The sequence below is a fragment of the Ranitomeya imitator genome, chromosome 1 (genome assembly GCF_032444005.1).
Source record: "Ranitomeya imitator isolate aRanImi1 chromosome 1, aRanImi1.pri, whole genome shotgun sequence".
In the NCBI taxonomy this organism is placed as follows: domain Eukaryota; kingdom Metazoa; phylum Chordata; class Amphibia; order Anura; family Dendrobatidae; genus Ranitomeya; species Ranitomeya imitator.
In genome coordinates, this window is record NC_091282.1 from 46,912,164 (window position 1) to 46,928,476 (window position 16,313).

At 43.6% G+C, this 16,313-nt stretch overlaps 1 protein-coding gene across 1 annotated transcript in view; it reads right to left on the reverse strand.

The window, feature by feature from the left end:
* LOC138661234 (phospholipid-transporting ATPase IC-like) overlaps positions 1 to 16,313 on the reverse strand; it is a 60,438-nt gene that overhangs the window by 26,913 nt on the left and 17,212 nt on the right. The window contains exons 2-6 of the mRNA XM_069746042.1: positions 11,444 to 11,614; positions 4,019 to 4,116; positions 2,273 to 2,386; positions 1,696 to 1,794; positions 56 to 117 (exon numbers count right to left, since the gene is read on the reverse strand). Coding sequence (XP_069602143.1) covers positions 56 to 117; positions 1,696 to 1,794; positions 2,273 to 2,386; positions 4,019 to 4,116; positions 11,444 to 11,609 — 539 coding nt within the window. The 5' untranslated portion in view covers positions 11,610 to 11,614. The remainder of the gene's footprint in view (positions 1 to 55; positions 118 to 1,695; positions 1,795 to 2,272; positions 2,387 to 4,018; positions 4,117 to 11,443; positions 11,615 to 16,313) is intronic.

Sequence of the window (16,313 nt, forward strand, 5' to 3'; positions counted from 1 at the left end):
TGGGGCGACAGACTACCTTCATTTTCTGGTGATCGCTTTCCTTTAAAGCCCTTACCTTCCATCTTCTATAACTTCGCTAGGTCGGTTGTTGATCTCATTGTCCATTTTATGACGAGCCTGTGGCAGGGAACAGAGACAAATCACTTATGGTGTATAGATAGACGGGTCGGATAGATGGAAGCTTGAGAAAGATTCTGCTATTTTGAATTGAATCCGTATAGCGGCATGTGGTGGCAGCAGGGGGCGAGGTACTCGTCTTACGCCCCGTCACGTTACATAATGGTGGGGGGGTCCTGGCTGGGTGTGTGGACTTGTTCTTTGAGTGTGATACACCCTTGCAAGCCGCATGTAACCGATGTTGATGGTTGGCCAGGACCAGATGTTTGACAGTCTTATGAAGGAGGCCACCAGTCAAAAATAAACTTTTTACTAAACGATAACTTGGGAGGAGAGGGGGATTATATACAGTAGACAGCGGGTACACCTCTTTATGAAGGTTTCCTTCACAATACGGAGCATTTTCCCCACACACATTTTCACTTCCTTCCTCTTTACTTGCTTGTTCTCCATCTTCACAGTTCCTCTCTACTTCATCACAACCCATGTACAGTCTACTTAGCAAGAGTCCTGTCATCAACCTATGTCTATGATGCCAGTATGGCCAGAACTTATCTTCTCTGTCTCTGATGCTCTGGAAATCTTTCCCTGGGCACTCTATTTGTCTTACGTACTCTGATCCGTTTAGGTCCATTACCTATGTGAGTTATAAACTCTGGGACGTACTGCTGGGCGTCATTCTTCGGGACCCATCTCCGATTGTTCACTCTGTCTTTCAGTCACTTCTATTCTCCTTTACTGCTAGGATCTCTCTCTCCTCGGTCTCCTCTCACTTTACAGACACCCAAATCAGGCGGCACTGAGACTGTCTAGACCTTAGGTCTACTCCAGACACACGCTGACATTCTGACAGTAAACTGTCTCTATCCCTTCAGCTTGGCCTCTCCCACTTTGGGCTAATCCCAAACGTAACCAACTGTCCCTACGGTCGGGCAACATATAAACACCATTAAGGCATGTTACAATTTACATTACACAACATTTTCTCTTCAAGGGGGAACGTGGTCAATATGTACATCTCCTTACAAAGCACATGATGGGCTGATTAAAATCTTTTCTCACATTATCAACTTTGAAACGCTGCCCCCATTTTTGGGGGGATTTGTACACAGCAGATTTTGGTGATAACCTGGGGGGGGGGGGGGGGGGGTTCGCCTACTTTTTTTTTCATGAGAAGAGCAAATTTTTCAATAGAGATGACTGTGGTCAAATGGTGACGGTGGCCAGACACGGTCTAACGCGTGGCCAAAAAACACTCATGGTTTAACGTTGTGGTTTTCGGTGATGGGGCAAGCACAGGTGTTAAACTTATATGCTTCATGGCTTTTAATGCATCCCAGAACAGCACCAACTTGTAAAAGAAAGGCGTCCATTTCTGCCTGTATGTCATGTACAGGTGAAACAAAAGGTTTTTATGCCTTTGAGCCTTTTTGCGCCACTAAATTGCCATAAAACCATATACAGTTCACCACCGCGCAGCAAAAACTTCCGTGCGCTGATCGGGAGTAAGAAAGAACCAGATCCCAATTCATAAAATAACCTGAATATTATGCTGCTGGGAATCCATGGTTTACTTACAATGTCGTCCACCAGATCTTTGATGGCCGTGATGCCGAGAACCAGCAGTAGTGGGATCAGCGTCGTCGACCAAGAGACAGTGGAGATTTCAGGAATGGACTATTAAAAAGGGGAAAAGAAAAATTATTCTACAAACGTGGGGTTTTGTAATAAGGCTAGGTGGCCATGAATATGGCTATAACTCAGGTTTTCCAGAACCCTAGGTCTATGGGGGTGTACCAGAATCAGTTACACGTGGGTCCTGGTGCCCCATAAGAAGGCACCATGATAGGTCGGACACGGTTACAAAATTTTGCATTCACAACAGGAAAAGCAGCAAATATCACATTGTTTCCCAATGTCCCATCACACAGCAGGAATGTACAGCGGCCTCCACCCCGGTGATATTGGGTTACAGGTGCGATGATTCACCCTCCAGTGCACCGATTGTCTCTTCCCGTATTTTCAGGTTGTGTTCTCACTATGTAAATGAGAAGTTCATTGTTCATCACCTTCCAGGACACGGGAGGATGATGAGGTGTTGTGTGTAGAAACAAACCAGAGAGTGTCAGGAGGGGTGACGTAAAGCCGCCATTACCTGGAGGATGAGGAGCACTAGGAAGTAAGCATTGGCCGCTCGCTTGAATTGCTCAAACAGGTTCAGAGGTAGGAAGGTGATGGGGTTATACTTGTAGGTCTTGATTTCATTTCCCTGTAGAGAAAAATAACTTTTTTTGCATCAAGATCATGCGATTCCACAGAATAGAATAACGTTTACAGTATTACTCCTTCCACAGGGGTATCAAGCAACCTAAGCTTCGTTATAAAACCTTGATTCCAGCTCACCCAGTAGCTCTATGCTCATCCACCTAGGGCTCAGACTCCGGCCTCGCCCTGGCCTCAGATTAAGGAAAATAGAAAAAAAATTGGAGTCTGGCTCAACAGGACTGGACTTTCCTTTTCTTTTTCAAAAGAAAATATAGTGCATACAAAAGAAAAATTTACATGGTCGACACGACCCAGTCGACGTATTGCAACTGCATTAAGCAGTCTTACTCATGACTCAGCGACTGTCGAAATCCAGTCCTGTTGAGCCGTACTCCAATTTTTTCTATTGACCTATTCTTAGAGCAACTATGCAAATTAACAGGGGAATAATGATCAAAGTTGCAAAGGGTGCGAGTTTGACAGTATCCATGTAGGAGACAACATTGTATCAGGATGTGGGGACACCATTACAGGTAGGAGCCCGGGATGTGGGGACATTATTACAGGAAGGAGCCCGAGATGTGGGGACATTATTACAGGAAGGAGCCCGGGATGTGGGGACACTATTACAGTAAGGAGACCGGGATGTGGGGACACTATTACAGGAAGGAGCCCGGGATGTGGGGACACTATTACAAGAAGAAGCCCGGGATGTAGGGACACAATTACAAGAAGAAGCCCGGGATGTAGGGACACCATTACAGGAAGGAGCCCGGGATGTGGGGACATTATTACAGGAAGGAGCCCGGGATGTAGAGACACCATTACAGGAAGGAGCCCGGGATGTGGGGACATTATTACAGGAAGGAGCCCGGGATGTGGGGACATTATTACAGGTAGGAGCCCGGGATGTGGGGACACTATTACAGGAAGGAGCCCGGGATGTGGGGACACTATTACAGGAAGGAGCCCGGGATGTGGGGACACTATTACAGGAAGGAGCCCGGGATGTGGGGACACTATTACAGGAAGGAGCCCGGGATGTGGGGACATTATTACAGGAAGGAGCCCGGGATGTGGGGACACTATTACAAGAAGAAGCCCGGGATGTAGGGACACCATTACAGGAAGGAGCCTGGGATGTGGGGACATTATTACAGGAAGGAGCCCGGGATGTAGAGACACCATTACAGGAAGGAGCCCAGAATGTGGGGACATTATTACAGGCAGGAGCCCAGAATGTGGGGACATTATTACAGGCAGGAGCCCAGAATGGGGGGGACATTATTACAGGCAGGAGCCCAGAATGGGGGGGCATTATTACAGGCAGGAGCCCAGAATGAGGGGGCATTATTACAGGAAGGAGCCCAGAATGGGGGGACATTATTACAGGCAGAAGCCCAGAATGGGGGGGCATTATTACAGGCAGGAGCCCAGAATGAGGGGGCATTATTACAGGAAGGAGCCCAGAATGGGGGGGCATTATTACAGGCAGGAGCCCAGGATGAGGGGGCACTATTACGGGAAGGAGCCCAGGATGGGGGACATTACAGAATGGAGCCCAGGACAGGGGGGGGGGGGGGGGGGAGGGACATTATAACAGGAAGGAGCCCAGAACAGGGCATTTGCTACATACCGCATACTTGCTTTTCTTAAAACAAAGATAGGATTTTTTCTTGAATTCAGGTTGGTCGTAAAAATTGCGGTCGTTCGCTTTCACTTTCCAGTTACATTCTGAAATCAGAAAAAAAAGGCAAATAAAATTAGTCTTCAGGACCTCGGATCCATTTCCAAACCCGGCTGCGTTTTTGCTCCTTCATGCTTTACACTGAAGCGCTGATCGTTCAGGATGTCTGCTGTTTATCGACAGAAGCTCTGCAGAAAGGTGTGCTGTAGAGGCTATTCATCAGCGTAGAGAGCATGTACGTGGCTGGGGTGCCATGGTGCCGTTGAACAAGACACAGGTGACGCCAGAAAAGCTTATTGCCGCCGTGGCCTCACTATGTAATGCCGAACAATGAGGCCATATTGAGAGCCGCACAGTACCACAATCGAGACAAGCAACTTGCACAAAAAAAAAAAAAAAAAAGTGCCTTGCTTTTTTGCAACTCACTAACCACGGCCCCAAAGGAGTGGCAATGCGACCCCATTAACTTCATTACCCTGCGACGTAGCGGCAAAACCCAGCAATCCTTGGCCACGCGGCCCGTGTAACAAACTCAGCCTAAAATGGAGACCTCCGCTCAAAAGCAAAAGGCCTGATTCATTATTGCAATTTTTTTCTAGTTTTAAAGTTTTTTTTTTGTTTGTTTGTTTCTTTTAAAGCCTATTCCTACGTGTACGCCAGTTTTTTTTTTTTTTTTTATGTTCATGTTGTGACTGAGGTTTTTAGTTAATTCATCAATTGTGACTTTGCACAAAAATTTGGCAATAATTTTACAAACTTATTCCAGTTCATTTCCCCCCAATCCGAGTGTTCATGAATATCTGATTATTTTTTTTTGCACAAAGTTAACAACATTTTAGCAGAATATTTGTTGTTTTTGCACCAGAAGGTTGTAAAAATCAGATTAAAAGAGCATTTTTGATGTTGTGTAAAATTCATGAACCATTTTGATGAATTTGGCGTAAAAAATATATAATAAAAATACAAATACCACAATAAAAAAAAAGCAAACACAAATTAGGTAATTAATGTATTATTCACAGGACTGGAGATAGAAGAAATTATGCAGTTATAAAGGGGTCAGGATTTTCTCTGGACCCCAATGGAGATCAGGATAGTCTCCCTCTCCTCTGGCTGAAATAGGTGACAACAGAGAACAATAGTTGGATATGACCACACAGAATACTTATCCCTTTGTACATAATGTATTTAAGTGCGTGTTCTAAAAAAACTGACAAATTTTACACAAAAAAAAAAAAATCCAAAAGGGAGAGCATTCCTGCAATTGTTTTGGGGTATTCTAGAACAGATTGGGGTCTCGATAGGTCCCATGAATAAAGACTAAAATGTTGGGATTTATGCAAAAACCATGGAGAAAATAGATCACGTAAACCACAGGAAGTCTCATTGTAGATGTTGAGGAGATTAGAGGACAATACAGCACTCGGTGCCAAATGTCACATGAAAATCCCGAGTATTAGATTGTGATTTTCCTTGATTTACAAGGCTAATAAAGCCACATTGTTCTTGTATAACTCAAGTTTTGTTGTTTACTACATGATGTAATAGTAGATTGGCCCATAAATCTGTAAGATATCGCAGGTCAGGAGCTGAGAAGATGACCAACCCGTGAGGCTTCTGCAAAACTTGAAGAACTCCCATGTAGCCTGCATTAGGGGTACACCTTGGTGGAAGACTTGACTGGATGTCCTCTACTGGTCCACCAAAAATACACAGGAACCCAGGTGACCTAGACTGGCCACAACTGTTAGTCAGCGAGCCTTGCCAACCTCTCACACACACACGTACACTCGGAATAACAGAGCCTGCAGGTGTTCTATGTACGAAGGGGGAAGAAAGTTGCTGCCTTCTTCAATTACGGAAGATCGTAGGCTCACGAGATCCAACTGTCCAATCCTTACCTCCCTGACATCAACCTTTGGGGAAGATTTGGGAAGCCCTCATGTACATTAAATGGTGGGATTGTTCTATTGAAAACTAGTCATAGTCCTAACAGAACAGAGTAACTGTGTGCCCAAGGCGGTAATCGTAGGAGAGAGCCTCATCTTCTATTCCTGTACATGTCACAGAAAAATGGGATAATGCCATTAATGCAAGTTCTTTGCAGATAAAGTATTTCTGATATTTCAGAACTTAGCTGTGCATCTTTTAACTGCTTCAGGTTTCCAAAGAAGCCAGGGGACAGATCAGGGTTTGACAGGAGCACAGTAAGAGAGACTCAGGCCTTTCTACCTTGAAGAGTATCCCCCGGGACAGGGACAATTAGGTTCCCAGTTCCAAGAACAGGTTGAAGCCGCATCCGTTCCTTACTGAAAACCGTCACAGAATGACACAAAGCGAGGAGCGGGTGAAGAACGAGCTGACGACATTTTAATAGTTTGTCACAATTAGGGTCAAAAGAGGATTCTCCACTCAGGATGCCCCCAACTCCTTACCAATAGGCATAGTGTAGATCTGCTATATAGAGGGTCTCCTACACTTGATATGTCAAGGGTCATCTATGTTCACATTTCTCCTGCAGGAACTACAGGTCCTTCTCAAAAAATTAGCATATAGTGTTAAATTTAATTATTTACCATAATGTAATGATTACAATTAAACTTTCATATATTATAGATTCATTATCCACCAACTGAAATTTGTCAGGTCTTTTATTGTTTTAATACTGATGATTTTGGCATACAACTCCTGATAACCCAAAAAACCTGTCTCAATAAATTAGCATATTTCACCCATCCAATCAAATAAAAGTGTTTTTTAATAACAAACAAAAAAACCATCAAATAATAATGTTCAGTTATGCACTCAATACTTGGTCGGGAATCCTTTGGCAGAAATGACTGCTTCAATGCGGCGTGGCATGGAGGCAATCAGCCTGTGACACTGCTGAGATGTTATAGAGGCCCAGGATGCTTCAATAGCGGCCTTAAGCTCATCCAGAGTGTTGGGTCTTGCGTCTCTCAACTTTCTCTTCACAATATCCCACAGATTCTCTATGGGGTTCAGGTCAGGAGAGTTGGCAGGCCAATTGAGCACAGCAATACCATGGTCAGTAAACCATTTACCAGTGGTTTTGGCACTGTGAGCAGGTGCCAGGTCAGCATGAAGTGCTCCAAAATCTCCTGATAGCTAGCTGCATTGACCCTGCCCTTGATGAAACACAGTGGACCAACACCAGCAGCTGACATGGCACCCCACACCATCACTGACTGTGGGTACTTGACACTGGACTTCAGGCATTTTGGCATTTCCTTCTCCCCAGTCTTCCTCCAGACTCTGGCACCTTGATTTCCGAATGACATGCAAAATTTGCTTTCATCAGAAAAAAGTACTTGGGACCACTTAGCAACAGTCCAGTGCTGCTTCTCTGTAGCCCAGGTCAGGCGCCTCTGCCGCTGTTTATGGTTCAAAAGTGGCTTTACCTGGGGAATGCGGCACCTGTAGCCCATTTCCTGCACACGCCTGTGCACGGTGGCTCTGGATGTTTCCACACCAGACTCAGTCCACTGCTTCCTCAGGTTCCCCAAGGTCTGGAATCGGTCCTTCTCCACAATCTTCCTCAGGGTCCGGTCTCCTCTTCTCGTTGTACAGCGTTTTCTGCCACATTGTTTCCTTCCAACAGACTTACCATTGAGGTGCCTTGATACAGCACTCTGGGAACAGCCTATTTGTTGAGAAATTTCTTTCTGGGTCTTACCCTCTTGCTTGAGGGTGTCAATGATGGCCTTCTTGACATCTGTCAGGTCGCTAGTCTTACCCATGATGGGGGTTTTGAGTAATGAACCAGGCAGGGAGTTTATAAAAGCCTCAGGTATCTTTTGCATGTGTTTAGAGTTAATTAGTTGATTCAGAAGATTAGGGTAATAGGTCGTTTAGAGAACCTTTTCTTGATATGCTAATTTATTGAGACAGGTTTTTTGGGTTATCAGGAGTTGTATGCCAAAATCATCAGTATTAAAACAATAAAAGACCTGACAAATTTCAGTTGGTGGATAATGAATATATAATATATGAAAGTTTAATTGTAATCATTACATTATGGTAAATAATGAAATTTAACACTATATGCTAATTTTTTTGAGAAGGACCTGTATATGGTCCTCCAGTCGTAAAAGCAAATCACTAAATGGTTCCTACACCCAATATATGGAGTTATCCACGCCTTTACATGAGATCCTCCCTACTCATCCATATGCACGTCTGCACATATCTTGACTTAGTCCCAGAACTAAGTAAATCAACCTAGTCCCAGTCCAACCTCTGAGCAAGGCGCGGAGCAGTCTTATTTAAAGGTACAGAGCAGGACAATCTGATAGAATAAAGACACTGGCGTGAATAATTCAGCAGCCGGCTGTCAGCACGCAGTTTACAGATAAAGACTAGCATGTGTAAGCCCATGTATCCCATAACTAACCGTACAATCAAACATGGTCACCTACTAGAGGCAAATAACAGCAGCTCCTCATATGGCGACAGCTTGTAAATGCTAACAGAACGAGCTAGATGACAAAAGGTTTTATTACTTAAAGGAGTTGTCCATTTCGGATAAAAAAACGATCAGGTGATATTCAGGAAATCATCATACATGATCGATTGTTGGCTGGTCATGCTCAAATGGGTAGATTTGGCCAGTTTATATATGAAACAAGACCTATAAGTCTCCTTACACAGCAGGTCACTCTCCACAAGGAGAAATGCTAAACCTTAGACAGTCAAATCAGATCACATCCTTTGCACAGAGGAGGAGCAAACACCCCTAAACACAAGTTTGTAAATTGAGATTCTGGTTTGGCTTTTATTCTAAGTCATTAGGCGGGTCTCGTTAAAAAGGGTTGATATTGACTTTTGGGATTCTTACTTCCCATAGGTGACAATAGAGTTCTATTCCACAGGCAGCATAGTGGCTCAGTTCTTAGTATTATTGCTTTGCAGCTCTGGGTCCTGTGTTCAAATCCCATCAAAGACAACATCTGCAAGGACTTTGTGTGTTCTCATATTTGCATGGATTTCCTCCTGGTTCTCCAGTTTCCTCTCACACTCCAAAACACAAACTGATTGTGACTCACAAATTACATTCCCTATAGGGACAGTGGTGATTATGTCTGTAAAGCGCTGCAGAATAGGATGGCGCTATACAAGCAATAATAAATTCATTTCCTCTCTGAAAAGGCATTTTGAAGCAAGAAATTGACCTGTTCTTTATTATTAAATTATTATATAAAAACAAACATCATGGTAATGGAAAAAAAGTCCTCGAGAAGGGAAAGGAAAAAAAAAACAAAACAAGGGATGCAGCGCCCCAGAGTCCTGGTCGTTGCAGTAATGTCGCTCTGCCACTAAGGGGAGTGATGTTATGTCTGATTGCACTAAAGGAGTTCAACTGACCAGGTATCACAAGCACACATTATACTTCACACTCCGGCCACTAGGGGGAGCAAAAGACACTATGTATTAGGCCACTCCTCACACTGGTAAAACTAGGGGTTGGATAGGAAGTTAGAACAGAACGCAGCCTGGGAGGGCTCGAGGGAGGACCCGTCAGGGGTGGGTTCCTGACAGGGGCCTAGCAGAACGAATAGAAAGCAATGGAACCGCGCCTGCACTACCTTGCGGCGGTATCCTAAGAAAGGACACGAAGAGAAGGATATTGTGGAAAGTGAGAAACGAGATCAAGCACAAAGGAGAACCAGTAGGAGTCGTGCCTCGAGAACGGCAACTTCCTACTGAGGCGCGTAGCTGGTCACCAGAACACCGAGGAAGTAACTGACTCTATGCCTTACTTCAAATACCGCAGGACAGTTAATTATAGGTTGCCTGTCTACCATACATCACCCAAGCAGACATTTGGGGCAAGCGTGGAGAGGGGCGTCTCTAGGGTCCCAGAATAGCTCCGAGCCTTCCCGTCAAACAGGTGCGTCCTATCCAGATAAACTTGGGGGACGGAGAGACAGAGAAAGAGAAAGAATGAGAACAGAAGTTGTGAGGACTATCCCGAATGCTCAGCAGGGAAGAACTACAACACACAGGCGCTAGTGGTAGGCACTGATTTCCACCTGCAAAGGGAACTCTGGATGTGCCTTCGGACCGGCCGGACTCAGCCAGCCCTGTTAACAGTGCTCTGGATTGAGGATCCCGAAGTCTTCAGTAAAGAGACTGCAACCCTGTGTCCTCGTTATTAACTGCGCCTCACATCATCACCACCTACACTACTGAGAAGCCCTGGGGAAGGTATACCATCTAGCTGCGATCACATCACCCCAGTGGACCCCAAGCAGCGTCGGTCACCCTGGCCGAACACCACAGGTGGCGTCACGAAACCTTAGCCGACTTTCATCATCCCTTTTATTGGGCGCCCCTTGGCAGGGCCACGGACCGGGTCCAGCCACCGTGACAGCCCTAGAACTGAGACAGAGAGGACTGGTACCGAGTAACCTGCGGCCCTGCGTCTGGGGGCGCTCCAGGGACCCTACAGGAAAAAAGAAAGAAAAAAAAAAGACCTCTTTAAAAGTCCTATAACTATTTGCTTTCCCATGCCACTTAAACATAGGGCATATTGTTTAAGGGTTATCCAGGATTAGAAAAAAAATTCCAGAAATAGCGCCACTCCTGTCCATAGGCTTTGTCTGGTATTGCAGCCAATTGTAATGATAGACTTGAGCGGTGAAGCCAGATACAACCTAATGTGACAAGACTACTCACTTTGGAGCGATGTGAGGTATTGAAGGAACCATTTCTATGAAGTCCAGCTCGTTAATTTCAGTCCTTATAAATTACATTACAGAGAAAAATTAAATAGAGCCTTTGTCCAACACAAAGTGACACAATGTAACAAGTCCATACAATACAGCTGGCTAGCCTGCTTGGCTTAGAGTCCAGCTTTAGTTCTTTTGCAAAGCCACACAATCCAGGAGTTATGCACACCTCCATACACAGCACCATGTGTCAGATAAACAAGTCCCATTTTACAATGTGTACCACACCCAGGGCTGGAGATATAATGAGCAGCCTATTCTCCCTTACTCTTCAGCTGCTCACAATTAGAGCTGGCCCTAACATGGCCGATGAACCACTCTTCATACTATGTGTACTAGAGCATTACTCCAGGTTTATATCACAGAGGACATGCACCTCTGTGATACGTATCTCATCCACAGTGTCCGGCAGCCACCTTACACCAACAACATGCAGTTTCTAAACAACATGTAATGACAGAGGGTATCACTTAGAGCAGAGGATGACATTGCACAAGAAAATTACCACAATCATGTGGCATGTTGTATCTGTTACACAAGTATGCTAATATTCTGTTTAGTCATGCACATAAGCTTTAATGATACCAGTGTGGGGAAATTTAGGGATTTGATGGGCATTCACCTTTCGAGGCTGGCTCTCGGCTGAGCTCCGCTTGCTTGTTGATCCGGTTTTGCTCTGGTTCAGGTGTTTCCAGTTCATCGTCCGTCTCGTCGTCACTGTATGGAACCTCATCGTCATTTGGCATCTGCGAATCCTCCTCAAAGGTTGTGTCATAATCTGTATCCATGATATCTAAAAAGGGATAAAAGCAAAACCATCAAATTGATGGGACCTAAATTGTGGATAGTAAAATTTCCCTTTTTATCTCAATTGCGTCCCCTTTATAAACTTTGTACTACATCCTGGATTTTAAGATTTGGCAGGTTGTATGCATTCCATCAATCAACATAGAAAATCCCAGAGAAAAAACTTTATTATGAAAAATGGGTTTGTTTGACCAAGTTTTAATGGCTCTTTTGTAGGAAATTTTCTTTTTTTTTTTCTCCTTTCGCAAAAGTGGAAAAAAAAAAACCTCAGGAGGAGCAATAGACGAAAAAAACCCCACTTCAACCATTGTTCCAAAAGACTATTCAGAAGATGAATAGAGCGGAGCCTTAGGTAAATAATTCAGCAAATTAAATATTAAACTTTGGAGTCTTATAATCAATTATGCGGGGTCCTCTAAAGCGGCAATCAAGGAAACACAATCAGTGCAAAATGAAAAAATAATTAGACCTTACAGGCGGCACAATGGTGCGAGCACAAAGACCGTCATACAGGAGCTTCACGGCCATTATCTATAGCACAAAAATAATTAAAATAAAAAAAAATCCTATTCAGAAGGCAAGGGCCCGTCAAACCCACAATGACATTTCCATCCATAAAGAAACGTAATTTAAGACCCGCTGCTCACAAAAGAGATTACATCGTATTCTAAGCAACAATCGAGGGCGATCATAATTCTCCACGGATCAAGTTTCAAACCTGAAATCTCAGTGTACGCCACGTAAAATGGAAAAAAAAAAAATAAAAAAAATAAGGAAACTTATTGGAATACAATGCTGGCAAGACATCAGATGGTGTGGAAACAATGGATGTGTCATACAATCATCTCTCGGGTCCGTATGTTCGAAATATAATGACTCATTTAAGGACTCAAATACATGGCTGACCTCGTATTAGGAGGACCATACATACTGGATTTCTGATGCCAAATTCTAGCAATTTTGATTGGTGGTACTAACAATTAAATGTGGCTATAGAACTTCAATGGCCGACCCAGGAGCCACTACGGCTATCTTCCCCATAAATGATCAGCTCAGTAGATAGTACATACGGTATATTCTCAACGGCAGAATAAAGGGATCTGCTGCCGTACAATTACAGCTGCATATCTCACATGAGACCAAATGAATGGGCATGTTTAATTCAATATGCCCAATCCTTTTCTCCCCTGACATCATTTAGGGAACAGATAGTACACCCTTATACAGATAGAAGACTTTGTTCTTACAGTAACTATAGAGTACACTTAGAAGACATCCCACCCATAGAAGATCTAGACTATGCTCACCTGCAGCAACCCAACAAGTACTTCATATGCAGAAATCCTAGGCTGTCATGGGTTTGTGTGTGTGCGCATCATATCTGCACAAGGATAATTCCTCTTGTCACTGAATGAGTGCCGACTGATAATACATGGAATTAATTAAAAAAAAAAAAAAAAGCATAACACTGGATACACAGAGAGGCCTCACATCCAGCCACTATTACTGGGGGAGACACCCAGAGCTCACATCCAGCCTATATTACTGGAAGACACACAAAGACCTCACATCCAGCCTATATTACTGGAAGACACACAGAGCTCACATCCAGCCTATATACTGGGAGAGACACACAGACCTCACATCCAGCCTATATTACTGGAAGACACACAGAGCTCACATCCAGCCTATATTACTTGAAGACACACAGAGCTCACATCCTTCCTATATAACTGGGAGAGACACACAGTCCTCACATCCAGCCTATATTACTAGGAGGGACACACAGACCTCACATCCAGCCTATATTACTGGGAGAGACACCCAGAGCTCACATCCAGCCTAGATTACTGAGAGAGACACACAGAGCTCACATCCAGCCTATATTACTGGGACAGACACACAGACCTCACATCCAGCCTATATTACTGGGAGAGACACACAGAGCTCACATCCAACCTATATTACTGGAAGACACACAAAGACCTCACATCCAGCCTATATTACTGGAAGACACACAGAGCTCACATCCAGCCTATATACTGGGAGAGACACACAGACCTCACATCCAGCCTATATTACTGGGACAGACACACAGACCTCACATCCAGCCTATATTACTGGAAGAGACACCCAGAGCTCACATCCAGCCTGTATTACTGGGAGAGACACCCAGAGTTAAAATCCAGACTATATTACTGGGAGAGACACCCAGTATAATACAGGAGGTAACTCAGGATCAGTAATGTAATGTATGTACACAGTGACTGCACCAGCAGAATAGTGAGTGCAGCTCTGGAGTATAATAGAGGATGTAATACTACAGGTTGTGATCGGTCTGTGTAGCAGGCATTATAACCGTATTATTCATAGATGGCTTTCAGTAGGGAGTGTTACGTCGTATTATGCATAGTTTCTCTATATACACTTACATAGTAAATTATAAAAATGTGACACAAGAAAGCAAACAAAATGACTCACATTTATAAGGCTATGACTACATCACCAAGAATACAACAAAAACAAGGTAAAAAAAAAAACAACAACAATTGTCACCATTTTGTATCATAAATATTTCAAATTGTTATTGTTCTCTAAGCTAAACAAACATTAAGAAAAGAGGTGCGCAGCGATTTTTGGGTTTGTGAACATCAGGACTTCCACTATCGAGGACGGGGTTTTGTAATATAATGCAACCAACAATTATTTCTCCTCCTTGAGATGATCTGTCAGTGGGACAATTAGTTACATAAAGGCCACTTAAAGGTTTATTGGAGTATAAGTGACAAAACAAAATTGTTCAAGAAGAAAAAAAGAAATCCCTCTTACTTAGCAAAGACCAATTTGCCACATAGACAAAAAAAACCCCCAAAAGTTCATCTCCCCGATCCCTACTAGCCAGAGAGATCCCTTATAGCAATATTCTACATTACAACCAGTAACTTTGTATATTTTGTTTATTAAGGAAGATATGTCACCAGCTTACAAATGTCTGCTTTTTACTCGTATGTTATTTCCTCTACTCCCCCATGCATTAGCCGTAGTATAGATCTCCTACATAGAGGGTCTCCCACGCTTGGTGGTCTCTGTGCTTCCAGGGTCATCTATGTACTCTGCAAACTCTGTGCCACCACTTGCAATTGTTAAGTCTCACCTCTGAGTAAACCAGAGGATTAAGTTACACCTTGTATCAGTTCCAACAGTAAAGGATGTTTCCTGTTAAAGGTTAGTGGGCCAAGATCGTCCTTGTGTTCTGCGTAAACCAAGGAGTTCATACATCATCATACAGAATGTGACGGGAGTGAGGGATACAAAAGTCAAACCATAACTTACAGACCCCCAAAGAACAGGTTCACTGATGCCTGGTGTGGCAGCGCCACACCTTGACTCTTAAACCAAGAGTTTGGACGTTTGCTTTTGTTTTAAAAATCCGCTACACAATTCCGGAGATAACGGTCTTTTTTTATTGTGCGGGATCCTCAGGGGCGTGTCTTTAGCCTGCTTTGCATAATTACTGTTAGCCACGCCTCCTTTGTAAAGAACCATAAACATTTGCAAAAGAGGGGAGAAGTCAGCGCTGCCTATGGTCAGAACGCAATACATAAAGTGCACATGCACATATTGATTTCTAACTGTATTTCAAAATGAGACATTTAGCAAACAATTGATCAATTCTTTGAGCCACCCCGCCACGTCACGGCGTTCTCATAATGGGGCAGTCCTACTCTATGTTTTTTTATATTCGCTGTGCCAAACATTTGCACCAGATAAAGAGACCCATATCTCTGTAACCATATTGAGCATTTAGAAAAAAAAAGGAATAACGACACACTTGTTGGAGCAAGGAGGACAAAATAAAATAAAAAAAAAAAAAAAAAAGATAATCCACTTTTTACCACCCTGCAAGTATATACACATTTCCTTCACCAAATCCTGTGCAGCAGCTTCTATAACTTTACAGTTCTTCCCCTAAATGGGGTTGTCCCTCAAGGAAAGAATGGAATCAAGGGTCTCCTTCACCTCGGATATAGATGCGGTCCCTAGCCCTAAATACCCCAGCCAATGCCGGGCTACGTGGCCTCCTAGATCTCCTCCTCTCTTTCCAGGGGGCTATGCTCTTTAGTAAGCCCTGACATAGCGATGAACTAGGACATAAATGATTTATTAACTCCAGTAGATGAATTATTGAGTAGAGCAGACGAGCCCAGAGGGTAACACATTGTTACAAGGATCTAATGAAACATTCACACCGGCAGTGAGAGATACAGTAAATATTTTACGATCACGTATACTCCCACGGCAAACCACTGCTGGGCGTCACACGGGGAAAATTGGACCAAGATTTTTCTATTTGTCTCCCTTCTCCAATAACCCAAAAGGAAGTTTGTTCCAATAATCTTTAAATAAACTAACACGGGTGGTACAGGTCCGGGGAATGGGAAATCACATTACAAGAGACGTGTTTATACACGTTGTAGAATTATTGGGCAAATATTTAGTGAGTATTTTGACCAGGTTATTTTTTGGCAGATTTTCCCCCACCGGGGTGTGTAAATGTGAATGCTGATTGGATGAAGTCAATCAGGTGATGTGTGACGAGGGGGGTGAGACCTAAGATTACAACATCCTTTATCAGGCGGCTTGTTTTCCTTGGGCAAAACAGGCCAAAAAGAGGATTTAACCGA